At 36.8% G+C, this 16035-nt stretch overlaps 1 protein-coding gene across 1 annotated transcript; it reads left to right on the top strand.

Moving 5' to 3' along the window:
- Positions 1–946: 946 nt before the first annotated feature.
- MsrA (methionine sulphoxide reductase A) lies at positions 947–15533 on the top strand. The gene is made up of 5 exons (XM_034975169.2): positions 947–1158; positions 6226–6386; positions 10911–11031; positions 12004–12140; positions 13745–15533. Exons 1-5 carry the CDS (start codon positions 1111–1113, stop codon positions 13977–13979), a joined length of 702 nt encoding a protein of 233 aa, XP_034831060.1. The 5' UTR covers positions 947–1110; the 3' UTR covers positions 13980–15533.
- Positions 15534–16035: the final 502 nt, after the last annotated feature.

The raw sequence follows: 16035 nt of genomic DNA, 5'->3' as shown, positions 1-16035 counted from the left end.
TTCCGATTTCCAAGTTTAGTTCAGTTTACGAAATTCTATTTTCTGAAGAGATCTGCCCTCCCGGAAAACTAGCTATACCTATCTACTTACCTGAATTGATGCTAATAGAGTAGGTATACTTATTAAAAACTGTGCCATCACTTATAATTTATTACTAAAGCAGGAAAATCAAGTGATAGGTAACTAATAACTAACTACCTTGCCAAAAAAATTAAGATCACGGTCATAATATGCAAACCGGTTAGGAGTTATCAGTAATGCGGCATCCTATGTGAGCGATCCACAGATTAGGTTTAGAATAGAATAGCATGGAATGTTTTTTTATTCATGTAAACTTTTTAAAAGTGATTATGAATAGTCAGGTAGTTTTAATTTACCACTGCCAGGAATCGAACCCGGGACCTCCAGCTAATAAGACCACAGTGCTTATCACTGCGCCAGGGAGGGAGTCATACATCATTCCTGTTATTACTAAGTATATTGATGATTAGTTAGGGTTGAATAGCCTGACCGATTGTGTCAGTATATTACACCTATCTACTTATCCGTTATCACCTGCTAATACAACGTATAGCACTGAATGGAATGTGCTCTTTATTACAATCGAATTTTACTTTTGAAAATGAAATAAATTTATTTATTTCTTATTGGCTTACGATATAAATCAACACTACCACCGCGCCGGTTCGGAAAGGAGATTCTACTGCGAAAAGCAAACTCTTTTAAATTAGGACAAACTAACTGTCACAATGTTATGTAATATGCATGTAAACCTTTACAGAAACGTCGCCTGTAATGCTTAACGGATACTCCTGATGAAAAGGCAGCTTTAACGCTGACGTCATTTACAGTGCCAACGTCGCCAGAGCCATCGCGTCTGCGTATTTTACGAGCCAACCGGGCATATACGTTAATACGTAGTTGATTACGGCTCTCTGTGCGGCATTGACAGTGCTGAGTCAGCTGAGTGTTCGCCGGACGGCCACATTACACAGACGTGCTCTCGGCTTCACTCCCCAGCAGTATACGTATCGGACACGCGGGGACAACGATTCAGCTTAAACGCCGGAAAATCATTTTCCAATTAGTAATCTCGTTTCTACCTCGTGTATGTTGAGTTTTCTCAGAAGAGTCGGCAACATGAAGCCACCTACGAGCGTGAGTACTTTTTTTAAATCATGGAATAAGATTGTGGTGAATGAAATTTAAATAGTTTTCAGTGGGTGATGATTAGTTGTTAATTTATCTTCACTGAAATGAAAATTGTGTGCGTAGTTACCTATACGGTATATACCTATACCTAATTTCTACTAGATTTTGAATGTACTATGATCAAGTTTGTTTGTTTGTTTGTCAAGAGTAAAAAGGAAAAGAAAATTACCCTGTTTCACGAACTCATATTTTATTGTCATAGGCGTAACTCACGTAAGATATTCCCGTGGGTACGAAAAGTAGCTTCTTTAACCCTCGAGTACTAATATAATTTTTTTTCGAAAGCTTAACTTGGAAGGGGGCAGGGATATGGTAGTTTTTTTTTTATTTATAGATGTTATTTATAGTTTTATGAAATCACAATATGAAACCTAGGTACACACCTAATCAATTTCTACGCGGCTTTGAATCGGAATGCAAAATCGCTTGGCGGCATGGCTAAGACAGAAGCCTCCCACCAGACAAAAATCGAGGGAGTACGAATCGGACTCCGCATCGAGGGTTCGGTACCTTGAAAGGATTCAAGTATTTTTTCACTATTTCTGTGAGAACTTGTTTCATCCCAAGAGTGTCAAACACGTCAAAATATGCGGGCATAAATAGGCGTGTTAATTGCGTAGTTCCGTAGACCCTGAAGCTTGGTTTTTTTACAGCTATAAGGGACCATAGACCTATAATATTAATTTCAACTTGATTTGTCCACACTTTCCTGAGAAAAAGGATCTTGAACGAAAAGAACTAAAATTAAAAAAAATGAATTTTAACTTATTACAAATTATAGGTAGGTATTGCGATTAATTTTGTGACCTCGCTGGCCTTGTAATCGTGAGTGTATTTATAATGAGTTGATTCCCCGAAATGTAAATTGCCATTGCTAACTTGTTTGATGATGAAAGTTTTTTGCGAATGAAAGTGGGACGATGAACTTGTTGCTCTCTTATTTTTAGGGTTCCGTACCTCAAAAGGAAAAACGGAACTTTTATAGGATCACTTTGTTGTCTGTCTGTCTGTCGGTCTCTCAAGAAACCTACAGAGTACTTCCCGTTGACGTCATGATTCTATCATAAAATTTGGCACTAGGTAGGTCTTCTAGCAGACATTCGGGGAAAAATCTGAAACCGTGAATTTGTGGTTACATCACGCAAAAAAATCAAATTGTGGTCATAAACTAATAATTAGTATTTTCAACTTTCGAAGTAAGATATTTTTGTTTCTTTTGTTTTTTTTGTTTGTTTTCATAGTTTTTGAATTACCGTGCAAAATGTCGAAAAAATACGACTGTAGTACGAAACCCTCGTTGCGCGAGCCTGACTAGCACTTGGCCGGGTTTTTATTTTTATAACCTTTGCTTGTTGTTGCTGTATTTTTATTTTTAATTTTATGACCTAAGTCGTAACAGCTGATGGCCGCGATTTTGGCCGCGTGGATTTAGGTTTTAAAAGCCACGTGGGAACTCCGATTTTACGAGGTAAAACACCGGCCAAGTGCGAGTCAGACTCGCGCACCGAGGGTTCCGCGTACTCGGGTATTTTTTTCGTCATGTTGCACTTTAAATCAAAAACTATTATGCATAAAAATAAATAAAATCTGTTATAGAATATTCAGGTAAAGCCCTTTCATATGATACCCCACTTGGTATTATCTTACTTTGAAAATTTTAACACATTTTAATTTTATTTTTAGAGTGATGTAACCTCCAATGCACGGTGTTATGGTTTATTCCTTTACTTGTGCTATAAGTCCTAATAATTTATTCAAAATTTATTATAGGTAATTAAATATTACACTTTTCGATTGTCTGTTGTTGGATTTGTAAGATAAATAGTCGTGATAATTTTAACGCAAACTTGAAATGAAAGCTACGAGCGAATCTGGAGCCTTATTAGAACGTCATAGCGCCTTATTAGCACGCATATTGGTGAAAAGTAACATGTAATTTGTTTGCCTATACCTAAAATAGTACCTACTTACTTAAGGAAAAATCATAGGTTTTTATTTTTGTAGGTAGTAATTAAGGGACTCAGCCTAATTATAATCTGACAGCTAGGTAAGTAGTTATATTTTTACAAGATTTCCGATGTTAACGACACATCCAAGGCCCTATCGCTTACAATGTTAAACTACCCGCAATCCGACTTATTTGTGCCTCAAGGGAAGTGGACCAATTGATCACACCGGTCACCGAAATAGCCTGGTCACACGGCCGACTGCAATCAAAATTGCGACTGTTAGTTAACTGATAGATGCTCAACGTGATACCGACATACCTATATATATATCTGCGTCAGCTTTTTGTCTGTTGAAAACAAGCATACATATAGCTAAAAGCTTGTGCCTTGGTCCGCCACGTTAGCCAAATGCGGATGCACTGCATGCAGGTTTCCTCACGATGTTTTCCTTTGCCGTTAAAGCAAGATAAGATGATTTAATTGCTTGGATTCCCGTCAATAATGTCACTAACTATAGCTGTCCCGCCCCGGCTTCGCTAGAGTGGAGTTTTTTCTTCACTTACCTATCCGAAAGCCTAAATACCTACCATATTTCCATAGGAATTTTATTATATACTAGAGGATGCCCGTGACTTCGTCCGCGTGGATTTAGGTTTTCAAAAATCCTGTGAGAACTCTTTAATTTTCCGAGATAAAAAGTAGCCTATGTCCTTCCCCGCGATGCAAGCTATCTCTGTACCAAATTTCGTCAAAATCGGTTGAACGGTTGAGCCGTGAAAAGCTAGCAGACAGACAGACAGACACACTTTCGCATTTATAATATTAGTATGGATTTCTATTTAATAATCCCGTTAGGGATGGAATTTCCAAAAATCCTTTCCCTAAGAAAGGATTTGTGCGTGGTTACGTCATAAAATTAAAATACAAAAGAAAGGGAAATATCGCGGCAACTCGCGGAGATAAAGTGTTGAACAGGCTAGGAGCATAGTGTGGCCAGGGGGTTACCTTGCGCGTTGGTGCGAGTATTGGGGCCAATGCTAACTTCTCGATTCATAAATTGGGCGAACAGTGTTGGAGCCAGGCTTTGGGCCAACCTGTGGAGCCGGCGTTATGCTTCCGCAACGATTTTAATACTCTTTCTCTCTACAACTCTAACAACTTTGATCAAAATAATCTGATTTTTAATCTACTTTGAGGCAGACCTTCATTTCATGGGCTAATCGTTTTATCTTTCATGTGATCTCATAAAACTTAACGCTAAGATAAATTTTCATGCTACAATTAAATTAAAGCCGTAATAACCTTTCTGATAAAAACATTTGGATGCTCGTCAAGGGCTCGTAGGTTTGCTTCCTAGTCGAGCCTTTATAGGCAAAACTGAAAATCGCGAGGAAACCTACAGAACTCTTAAATTTCGGAATGATTGCGTAATAGCCCAGTCCACCAATCTCAAACCTGTTGCCTGGTACTAGAGATCGCTAATAATATATTACATAACATAATATATACATAATAATAATAATAATAATAATAATAATAATAATAATACGGCATGCACTCACGATGTCCCACCGTTAAAGCAAGTGATATTTAATCAATTAAAACGCACATAACTCCGAAAAGTTAGAGGTTCGTGCCCGGGATCGAACCCTCGACCTCCGATTAGAATATGGACGTTCTAACCACTAGGCTATCACAGTCAATATGTATTTATCTGAATAAAATAAAATAACAGTTTTATTCACACGAGTTTTCCGTGCAAGATAAGACGACGTTACGCAATTAGTCAAACCTTTGTTTGCCAAATAATGATACGTGTATACTGTGACTTGTAGGAATAACAATTAAACGCAATTGCCACTATCAATGACCTTACGATAGGTTCCAAATGAGCTATTGAAGTTCAAGTCATGATAGCAGATCCGTATTCCGTTGTGTAGTAGATGACAATGCTTTATTCGTAGCCTATGTCATTGATCGATGGATAATAAGAGTCATTGCTGATCATTGACTTATATATTACTTCGTATGGACAGGGCTATTGAACAAACAAAATGGCACCGACTCAGTGGTGCTTTAGCACCAATGCAACCTCAGTGACGTCTGAATTTCAAACGGGTCGTTTATTAGTATCTAAGAGGTGGCGCTGATTTATTTGGTTCCAAAACCGTGAAAAATTTTGTTCGCTTGACCATATCTTGTCATTTCTATCGATGTTGCTATAAATAAAATAACTAGATATAATACTACTAGATTTAGGTTTTAAAATTACAGGGCTTTCGGTCAACTTGTTTCTCATAGGAAGAGGGAGAATCTTTTACAGTACCTTTAGTAGATTTTTTTTCGGTCAGAGTGCAAAAGTATCAGATTTCCGTTTTCACCAAAATTTGATAAAAAAATTAATACCTTCCTGGAAGTAATTGATAAGCATGGGCTTAGCAATTATAGGTATTAATATTATAAGTGATAATAATTAGCAATTATAGGTAGGTATTAAATAGTAATCAATTTTTTTAAGTACATACACAATATTTGAAGTCTAATTATTATTTATTTATTTACCAATAGATGATGTCCGCAACTTCTTCCTCGTGGACTACTTATGTTTTTTAATCCTGTGGAAACTATTTGATTTTCCAGAATCTGTTAGGTAAGTTTCTAAACTACAAAGTTTGGAACATCGGCGTAAGTTCTTTAACCGTAAATTGCCTGTTGAGGTGTTCGCACCGCTAAGATTGCAACACCCTTTCAGCATCAGTTTTCCCCTCCAATTACAATATGGGTACCTTCAAGTCAAGAGTGAATAGGCATCTTCTTGGCAAGCGCGTTCCATCGCTGCATCATCACTTGCCACCAGGTCTGATTGCAGCCAAGCGCTAGTCTATAAATTAAAAAAAAAAGTAGCGTTCGCCTTCGAGGTGCAAGCGATCTCTGTATTCTGTACCACGGAAAAATGGGGTTAAGCAGATGGGTCGTGAACCTTTAATCAGCCCATCAGTGACTATCATTATGTGAGACAGATGGACACATCACTTCCACATTTATAAGGATGCTTTTGTTGCAGACCACACTCCTCCATGATGTCGATATACCCACGAAGAAGGCCACATTCGGCATGGGTTGTTTTTGGTCGAACGATTCTCTCTTCGGCGCGACGCTCGGCATCATCCGCACTAGAGTCGGCTATGCTGGGGGCACCACGAAGAACCCACATTATAGAAACATGTGAGTATCATTTGAGTACTAGGTAACATTTTGTCTACTGATTTTTCCAACTTAATGTGAAGCGAAAAGATTTACAAAGTCTGTCCTGTATGATTTTTTACGATCGTCAATTTTCTGACAACGTAGAAGCGTTCGACGAGACCATCGGGATTAAATTATAATTGTGTATCTAAAAGCCTATGGGGCATTGTGGAGTAGATTTTTATCTATCATGTACCTAGGTATCTACCTATAGCTCGTGTACGATGATACTAGGTACTATTTTGCTCTCAATTTTTTATTATGCGGTCTACGGATGATATTATTATGGATAAGTTTTTTAATAATTAATAATTTGACCTTGGATTACCGTTGGGTAATTACGTGGAAAGGTACATTTATCTCGGTCAAAGCATATCTTTCGTTGACCATCCTGTAAAAGAAGTAGAAAGAAGAATTAAGATTGCTTGGGGAAAATATTGGTCGATGAAACATATATTTAAGTCTAAAATTCCACTATCTTTGAAGAAGAAGGCAATGGACTCTACAATCCTCCCAACATTGTTATATGGATGTCAAACCTGGGCGCTAACAAAGCGAATAATAGGTAAAATACAAATATTTCAACGGGCGACCGAAAGAAGCATGTTGGGCATAAAACTAAGTGACCGCCAGAGAAACCTGGATATTCGAAAAAGAACACAGGTTACTGACGCTGCGGAGCTCGCATGTAAACTTAAATGGAGGTGGGCGGGACATGTCGCTCGGGCAAGAGACGGTCGGTGGAGTGAGATGGTACTACACTGGTGGCCGCGCGACCACACCCGGCCGCGTGGGCGACCGCGCGCCCGCTGGAGGGACGACATCGAGGATGTAGCAGGACCGACATGGACGAGACTCGCCACGGAGAGATCACAGTGGAGCAATATGGAGGAGGCCTCCACCCAAAGATGGGTACCCAAAATATAAACTAATACAACCAAACTAAATAATAGGTGCATCCTTTGTTTTAAATAATATGTTACATCTTTTAAATTTTTTGATAACTAATACTATTAATGGAAAGTAATAATAATAACAATGAAATAACTTAATTTAGTTTTAATAAATAATTTACCAACTTTGTATAATAATTTAATTGAAGCAATGACATAAGAAATTTATATAGATCTTACAAACTAGACAGATAACAAATAATCTAATAATGTACCTACTTAGATAACAATTGTAATTATGTATTTTGGAAATAAATGGCTATTTATTTATTTAATTATTTATAAGTTTTTTAAAGAATATTAGCCCTTATGTTAATATCACTCTTTTCCCCTCCAACTAAGCGGAAAATAAGTACAGTAGGTACGACAATAGTGCAACGGGTGGGGTTTGAACCGCTGACCCTTCGGATTTCAGTCCGTTATGCTTATTCGTTAAGCTGTTGAAGTTTGATACTGATACAGATACTAGATAATATGTACCTACATGACACGAGTGTCGCCTATGGATCACCACCTTGAGCGATGTTTATCCACTTGGGGGTGGTTATGTTTTATTGTGGGAATATACCAGAGTTGTTGTGGTTTTATATGTTGTACCCATTGACTTATATATTACTTCGTAAGGACAGGGCCATTGAACAAGCAAAATGGCACCGACTCATTGGTCCTAAAATGTTTATTTAGCACCAATGCAACCTCAGTGACGTCTGGATTTCAAACGGGTCGTGCATTAGTATCTGAGGTGGCGCTGATTTATTTGGTTCCAAAACCGTGAAAAATTTTGTTCGCTTGCCCATATCTTGTCATTTATATCGATGGTTGTACCTGGCTTTGATCACCAAAAGCTATTATGAGTAAGTACCTAGGTATATTCATATTTCGTACTACTAGGTAAATACATTCCCGTGCTGCGCAAGCAAGTTCTTTGTCTAGAATAAAAGGCTGACGGATCAATACGGCTCAAGGTTAAGATTTTATTTTAGTAATCGTCGTATCTAGTTAGAGTTGTTTCAAAAATTTATTTTTGGTAGGTGGAGGAAGTAGTTTGGTAGGTGGAGGAGGTACCACTATCTATGCGTTACTTTGCGCAAACTATTAATACATTTATTTAGAACTAGCTTATGCTCGCGACTTCGTCCGCGTGAACTACACAAATTTCAAACCCCTATTTTCCCCTTAGGGGTTGAATTTTCAAAACATCGTCCTTAGCGGATCCTACGTCATAATAGCTATCTGCATGCCAAGTTTCAGCCCGACCCATACAGTACTTTATATAATATAATACTACAATAGCTGTGCGTTGATAGATCAGTCAGTCAGTCACCTTTTCCTTTTATAACATTTAGATTTAATTATTGCAAATTGTACGTAAAATACTTATGTGTAAATAATATGTCAAGTTACAATTTTTACTGAAAAGTACCTATTACTGCCTACTGCATTTATTGGTAAGTAGGTACGTACCCAAAGAGAACAATAGACAATAACACACGTGCATACAGTACTTTTACATAATGTGAAAAACATTTTCAGCGCAGGCCAATACCTAATAACAAAGACCTATTAAAAAATATTTAAAAAACCGGCCAAATGCGAGTCAGACTCGCGCACCGAGGGTTCCGTTCTATGGTCGTATTTTTTGCCATTTTGGATGATAAATCAAAATGCATAAAAATAAATAAAAATCTGTTTTAGAATGTACCTACAGGTAAAGCATTTTCATATTGTGATACCCCATTTGGTCTAGTAATCTTATCTTCTTAAAAAGTTGAAAATATTAATTATTATTTGTTCATGAACAGATTTTAATTTTTTTTGTGATGTAACCTCAAATTCATGGTTTTTAAATTGTTCCCCTTATGTCTACTACTAGACCTACCTAAGTAGGTACCTACTTGCCAATTAATGTCATGGTTCTAGGTCAACGGAAAGTACCCTGCAGGTTTCTTGACAGACGCGACAGACAGACAGACAACAGAGTAATCCTATAGGGGTTCCTTTTTTCTTTTTGAGGCTGGAAACCCTAAAAATGCACGTGATATGAAAGTTATCTATTTATATATATCTTATCTACTCATAGCTTAGATAATATTTATTATAATGATAGTACCTAACTCATGTATTCATCTACAGCTTACCTCCAATAAAAATGCCAAAAATTAAAACTAAAGACCTTGAAGATTGCTAGAACAAAGAATCTAAATGAAACTTCGAATCGGAACCATTAAATACTTACCTATTGTAATTTTTGAAAGGTTAGAATTCAACCGATGTGCCTCAAACCGCTTTTATTAGAAAGGCAATAATGCGAAGATGGTTTTAGTGGAAAAAAGAAATACGGATTTTTTCAGCGTAGTAAATACCTATAGCACAAGCCGGGTATCCGTTAATCTAGAATGAAACCAAAAAACAAAATCAATCCTAAAATATTTAATGACTTAGTTACTTACGACAAATTACGAGCATTTCTTAGAGTTAGTATACTTAACGAATATTCAACAAGTCAAGGACGACCAAGCAGTGAAGGATGAGATGAGAATATGATTTTATTGTAATTTAACCATTTGTAATGTTTATAAACGTATCATATTATTAATATTGCGCAATGATATCTTGCCTTCATTCTTGACTAAATGATAAATCATTAATTGTAGAGTTCTAATTAGGTAACAATTAAATACATCCCTCCACGTTAAAGATAAGTTGTTATGTAATTTTAATTATAACTGAATGTGTATTGTCATTGTCATTTTACACGGAATCTAAATAAATACAACGTGTGTTATTTATGGTTGTTCGTGAAGTTATAAAAATAGATTTCTTTGTCTAGAAACCATTATAATTTAAGTAGCTACGAAATAATGTTTTAGAAAGCACGTTTCAGGCATCTTTTTCACATAAAATGGTGACCATTCCACAATTTAGTATAGACGTTTTGTAATATTTACACGACTTCCCAAAAAAGAAGTGTATTATACAATACCTATGTTTTCAGGGTTCATGTAATTATTTATAGGTAGGTATTGTGAGTTTCTTTATTCCACCATAACTATGAAATGCCTGAACAGATATTTGGATGTAGGTATGGAATATCATGAGAGTCCTTACTCCTTCTTACATCACGCAGTGAAAGTGAAGTGGCTTTATTTTTTTTTGAAAATATTTAGGTAATATGTCGGCTATAATATGACGCCATTTTCAAATGTGAAAAATTTTACTTTTACTTTTAGTTCTTGGCAAAGCAGTAGAGATTTTTTAAAATTACGACTTGTTTCGGTCTTTTTCCTTTCTGGCTTTTTAGAATATTATTAGATATTTGCATCTACCTACTCCATTCTAAACTAGCTACAACTACATGGCTTTATAAACTTATATACTTACCGTCCAAATAGTTGATAGAAATGTGTACAATGTACATCCCATGTACCTAATAGATTAATTTTATAAGCAAGAGCCAGTCTATGAAGTATGAAGCTGTTAAGTGCAACGCGTCGTAGTTCTCTATACTTGGGTATACCTAACTGACTTTCCTCTTTCTACTGATTTACAGGGGCGACCATACCGAAGTCATAGAGCTGGACTTCGACCCCAAGTCCGTCACATACGAGGAGTTGCTGGACATGTTCTGGGCGAACCACGAGTATGGACTCACCACCAAGCTCAAAAGACAGGTAGGTACGTCTTCTCTCATTTTATAAAGTACGTTTCATAAGTTTCTAACATAAAATTGCGCCTAATTAACGGGTGTTAGAACTCCCACTAGGTGGACAGATTTTTGGTCTCTCTTTCTCTTCTATCTGCGATCAGTCCCTGGACTATAAACAGATTGGAGGTTCGTAAATGTTCACAGTTTAGGCTTTGCACATCCAGCGATGTGACATCCCTTCAAGGTGAAATATAATTATTATACTTACTATATTATGCTGGCCAAACTTGTCCTCTTAAGGCGGAACGTGCTGTTACTGGCATCCAGAAGTTGGACTGCTAGGCTGATTTTATGACGCTCAAGTCTTTGTTTGTAGGCCTCAAGTGACCTGTCTATTTCCTCCTTTACCGTGGGGATTTCTGTGTATTCATGCACTCCGGAATTTTTTGTGAACCACGGTGCTTTGCATATGACCTTTAAAACATTGTTCTGGAAGCGCTGGAGTATCTCGGTGGACAGATGACTTCAAACGAGTCGCAGGGAGCTTTTGTAAAGAATTCGCGTTGCTTTCTGAATTTTGACACCAAACGAAAGGATCCACAATCCACGTCATGTCTTACCAGACGGCACTTTGTTAATGTAATTAATTCTTACTGCCTATTTCGTTTATTCATTCCTCATGATCATAATAGACATTCAAGAAACAATGTGAACATAAATAGATTTGTCTAATAATAAAATCTGCTTAAAATACTATCCAAGATGATTTAAACCCTACTAAACTGTGACGTCTTCGGTCCCATTGAACGATCCCTAGGCCCGGGCCTACGGAGCCTCAGGGCAAATCCGCCACTGGCTGCGGGCCGGCGCGGTGTCATTAAATTGAAACCCCAAAATGTGAAAAAGTAAAAGTGGTGCAACTAAGTAGGTATTTCGAAGTTTCCAGCGATAGGTATCCAATATATTTTATTAATTTTCCAATTTGCGCAATTTCCAGTACCAATCCATGATCCTCTACCACGACGAAGAACAGCGGCAGGCGGCTGAGGCGTCACACAAGTCCATGCAAGTTCAATGCAATGGAGATCTTAGGACAGAAATAGCACCGGCTGGCACTTTCTATCCAGCAGAAGAGTAAGTTTACCATTTACTCTTTATTTAGATGTACACCACAATATTATACCAATATCTAGAGAGATAAGAAAAAGGATAAACAAGGAAAGTCTAAAGTAGTAAACAATATTCGGTTGTACACAATCTCTAAACGGATGACTTGTCTTAATCTGTCTTAGGACCGAAATGGTGATCCGACCAAGACCGAAATAAATTACTTATGGTCGCAGTTAATAATAATAATAATCATAGAATGTGATAAAACACTCACTCCACTATATTTAGCCAAAACAGAGTGGCAGAAACTGGTGGTAGGTACTTAGCTAGCACCTCTGACCGGGAGACCGTATGGAAGGAGAATGAGTTGCACCGTGCACGGACGTTTTTTAAAGCGTCCGTGCAATGGCTGCGCTTTGGAGACCTCTTCGGGGAACCTTCTCTTTGGTTCAATCGAATTTAACATCAACAAACAACAATATCAGTGATAGTACCTAATCAATTCTTCTTGTTGCTTTCGTTCTCCAAAATTAACAACTACCTATTATGAGCAATGAGCATACATGTCCTATTCATTACGTTGATGTAATTTAGCTAATTCAAAATCGATTTCCAAAGTTGCGCTAGGCCACGACCGACGATCCTGTTTTGTATTTACCTCACACCTCTCTACATAGCAACAATGTATGAATATTTAAATCTGCTGCACATAAACCGATTGTCGATATTACAATAATAATTATGTCAGGGTTGGAGCCTTAAAGTATCAGTTGTATCAATTAACCTCCACCTAATATCATTGGTATTCCTTACAATCACTAGCTACCTACCACTTATACTTATAGCTTACAATACTCAAATTACAAAGACAATACGCATCCCAGTTTTTCATTGTGTGGAAAAAACTAAAGGAGCCTGAGTATTTGTTGTTTTTTGGTATAATAACATTATCGTCATCATCGCAGACTATGCTCTACTATTATAATGAAGCTCTACTATTATGATTCCTATGCGATAAGCATTTTTTTCCAAAGCCGCTTCTTTTCATTATTGAGAGTAGCTATAAGCCCTGCTAATGATGATGGACCGATGACCTGAAGAAGGTGGCGGGAAGCGGGTATATGAGGAAGGACCGGTTTGGTGGCGCGCTCTTGAAAGTCCTATATGTCCAGCTGTGGACGCATACAGGCTGATGGATTGAATTGGAACTCCTGCTCGATAAATTACCTAATTATTGAAGTCTTTCACAACATGGAAATTTCTTGCCAAAAAGTTTCCCTTTCAATACTAACCTTGAAAACCAGAATTACGGTAAAGATGTTTGTATGCTTCTTGGAGTTTTCACGTGATCACGTTTCAATTAATGACTTTGATTGTCTGATTGAAATGCATTTGGAGTATGATCAATTTGATCTTAAGATCAATACTTATGGCTTCAACTTTACATTAAAATGGGCTTTGGAAGATATTGAATACTTATGAGGCTCATAATATGCGACCATGTGTGTGAGATGGAGCTATCCAATAAATAAGTTCATTATATGAGTCGATTCGCTTTTTGAGTATGAATCTACTATTAATTTATATATTCTGTATCAAAATCTAAGCGTTGTTATCTTTATTTGCAGCTATCACCAAAAATATAGGCTGCAAGGGCACAAAGATCTCTGCCGAAGCTTGGGCCTCGATTCCTCAAAACTGCAGACCTCACACTTAGCAGCTAGACTGAACGGCTATTTAGTAGGAGTTGGTGGCAAAACCCAGTTTGAACAAGAAGTGGCCCGTTTGGGCTTAAGCGAGAAACAGGCAGAGTATGTACGACGTGAATTGGAACGCAATGAGGGTGGTGGACTTGCGTGCTAAAATTTCAACACCATGGAATTCTTCATTCTTTAGAAATTGCAAACTAAGTAGGTATTTAAGCTAATCGGTACATAATTGCAAAGCAAATTATTTAAATTATAGTGGGGTTTTAGGGTTGCGCTAAATGCAAAGATTCCAGGGCCCAGGGAAGGCAATTTTTCAAAACCATTTTTCCCCAACCTCGACGCATAATGCAATTTTTATTGGTGTGAACGAGACTTACGAAAAAAGGGTATTCCAAAAATAGTTAGCATTTTCGAAAGTATGTATGTAAATAAGTTAAAAATTGGCAGTCAGTGGGGAATTGCGACAGAAGTGAAAACTTAAAACCTATGAAATAGGTAACAATGGTATTTTTTGGATTTTAAAATTTATTTTAGTATGAAAAATTATAGGTAGGTAGGTATATAAATTATCCAACGTGCATAATATCATATGCGACCGTGAAGTTTTTACCCATCCCAAAATCGCCCGTCGCGTTTATAGAAATTTTGATTTCAAAAAGATTTTCTGTGCACGTTCATACAAACATCAAAGGATTTTGAAGGACGCGTAATTTAGCATTAATGCTTTGGCCGGCAGTCAAACGCATTGGGCTATTGTGTACTGGAACTTCATATACTTACGCTTGTGATACTTTTAGGTATTATCACCTAATGATCTTATTTTTGTTATCATTTTATTATGTTGTAAACTGTTACGTATTTGCCGTTAGAAGATATTTTCTTTTAAAGCAAATCAAGAACGATTGTTTCTCTTTAAGCGGCAGATATTATGCATTTCAATTTAGGTAAATACATTATACTATTTTAGCGTTTAAACTATCGTGAGCATCGATATAAATGACAAGATATTATGGTCAAGCGAACAAAATTTTTCACGGTTTAGAACCAAATAAATCAGCGCCACCTCTTAGATACTAATGATCGACCTGTTTGAAATCCAGACGTCACTGAGGTTGCATTGGTGCTAAAGCACCACTGAGTCGGTACCATTTTGTTTGTTGAATAACCCTGTACATACGAAGTAATATATAAGTCAATGATCGTGAGTGATTCCCATTATATTATGTAGGAGAAACCGGCTTTACTCACTATTTAGTCGACGTTAGCCGTCGCGACGGCTAACGTGGACTCACGTATTTAGTCGACGTTGACGTAGACGACGCGTCGTCTACGTCAACGTCGACTAAATACGTGAGTAAAGCCGGTTTCTCCTACATGTACATTATACTACTCACTATAGTAACTATAACTGAAATGGAAATTGTAATTAATATCACGTGTTTTATTCCATTCTAATAAATACCTATATAATATTAATCTCAAAAATGTAAAAGTGTCAAATTGTGTAAATTACAATTTGTCAGTATTAACACAGTGTATGAATATTACAATATTTGGCACTCCGTTTTATATTCATTTTAAAGATTTTTTGTATTATATTATCACATAATATAATACTATTTTATACAAGCTATTACAGATATATCACTAATAGATAGACAGTAATATCACAGATTTTATTAAAATAAATAATTATTTTGTTTAAGTACCTACTTTGTTTTATTATTAGTAAGTATCTACATACTTAGTGCTTGTTATTGCCCACGACTTCTTCCGCGTCCGGCGGGACCAGTGTTTTCCAAAACAAATCTTTCATACAAACCTTGTTCTGCCAATAACGAACACAAAAATAAGAATTATCCAATTTGGTGCTGCCCGGCCCGTACAATACGTTTCGGTGATTCATTTTTATTTACCTATATAGGTTTTGGATGGTCTAGTTTTCGATATTTAAGATGGTAGACCATCTAGGTAAATAGAGTAGGTACCTCCGACATATTATTTTGCGCAGACACATGTCCGGTACCTATCGTTTTCAATATTCAGTCTTGTAGCGACATCTATTGCCGTGCCTTAAAACGTTTACATAAATTGAGTGCTAAAAAGTGCTATGTCACAAACTGACGAACAAAATATACAAGTAGGTAAATAAATATCGAGTTATTTAGTTCTTATATAAAGTGTGAGAGGGCGCTATAGTGATTAAGATA

This window comes from Maniola hyperantus, chromosome 14 (assembly GCF_902806685.2).
Source record: "Maniola hyperantus chromosome 14, iAphHyp1.2, whole genome shotgun sequence".
NCBI classification, from domain to species: Eukaryota; Metazoa; Arthropoda; class Insecta; order Lepidoptera; family Nymphalidae; genus Maniola; species Maniola hyperantus.
This window is presented reverse-complemented; position numbering and strand designations above follow the sequence as displayed.

Excerpts from the sequence above, each read along its gene's own strand:
- MsrA (XM_034975169.2), top strand. The coding sequence starts at position 1,111 with ATGTTGAGTTTTCTCAGAAGAGTCGGCAACATGAAGCCACCTACGAGC. Across the intron at positions 1,159-6,225 it reads ACATGAAGCCACCTACGAGC|ACCACACTCCTCCATGATGT; the intron begins GTGAGTACTTTT and ends CTTTTGTTGCAG. Across the intron at positions 11,032-12,003 it reads CCACCAAGCTCAAAAGACAG|TACCAATCCATGATCCTCTA; the intron begins GTAGGTACGTCT and ends CGCAATTTCCAG.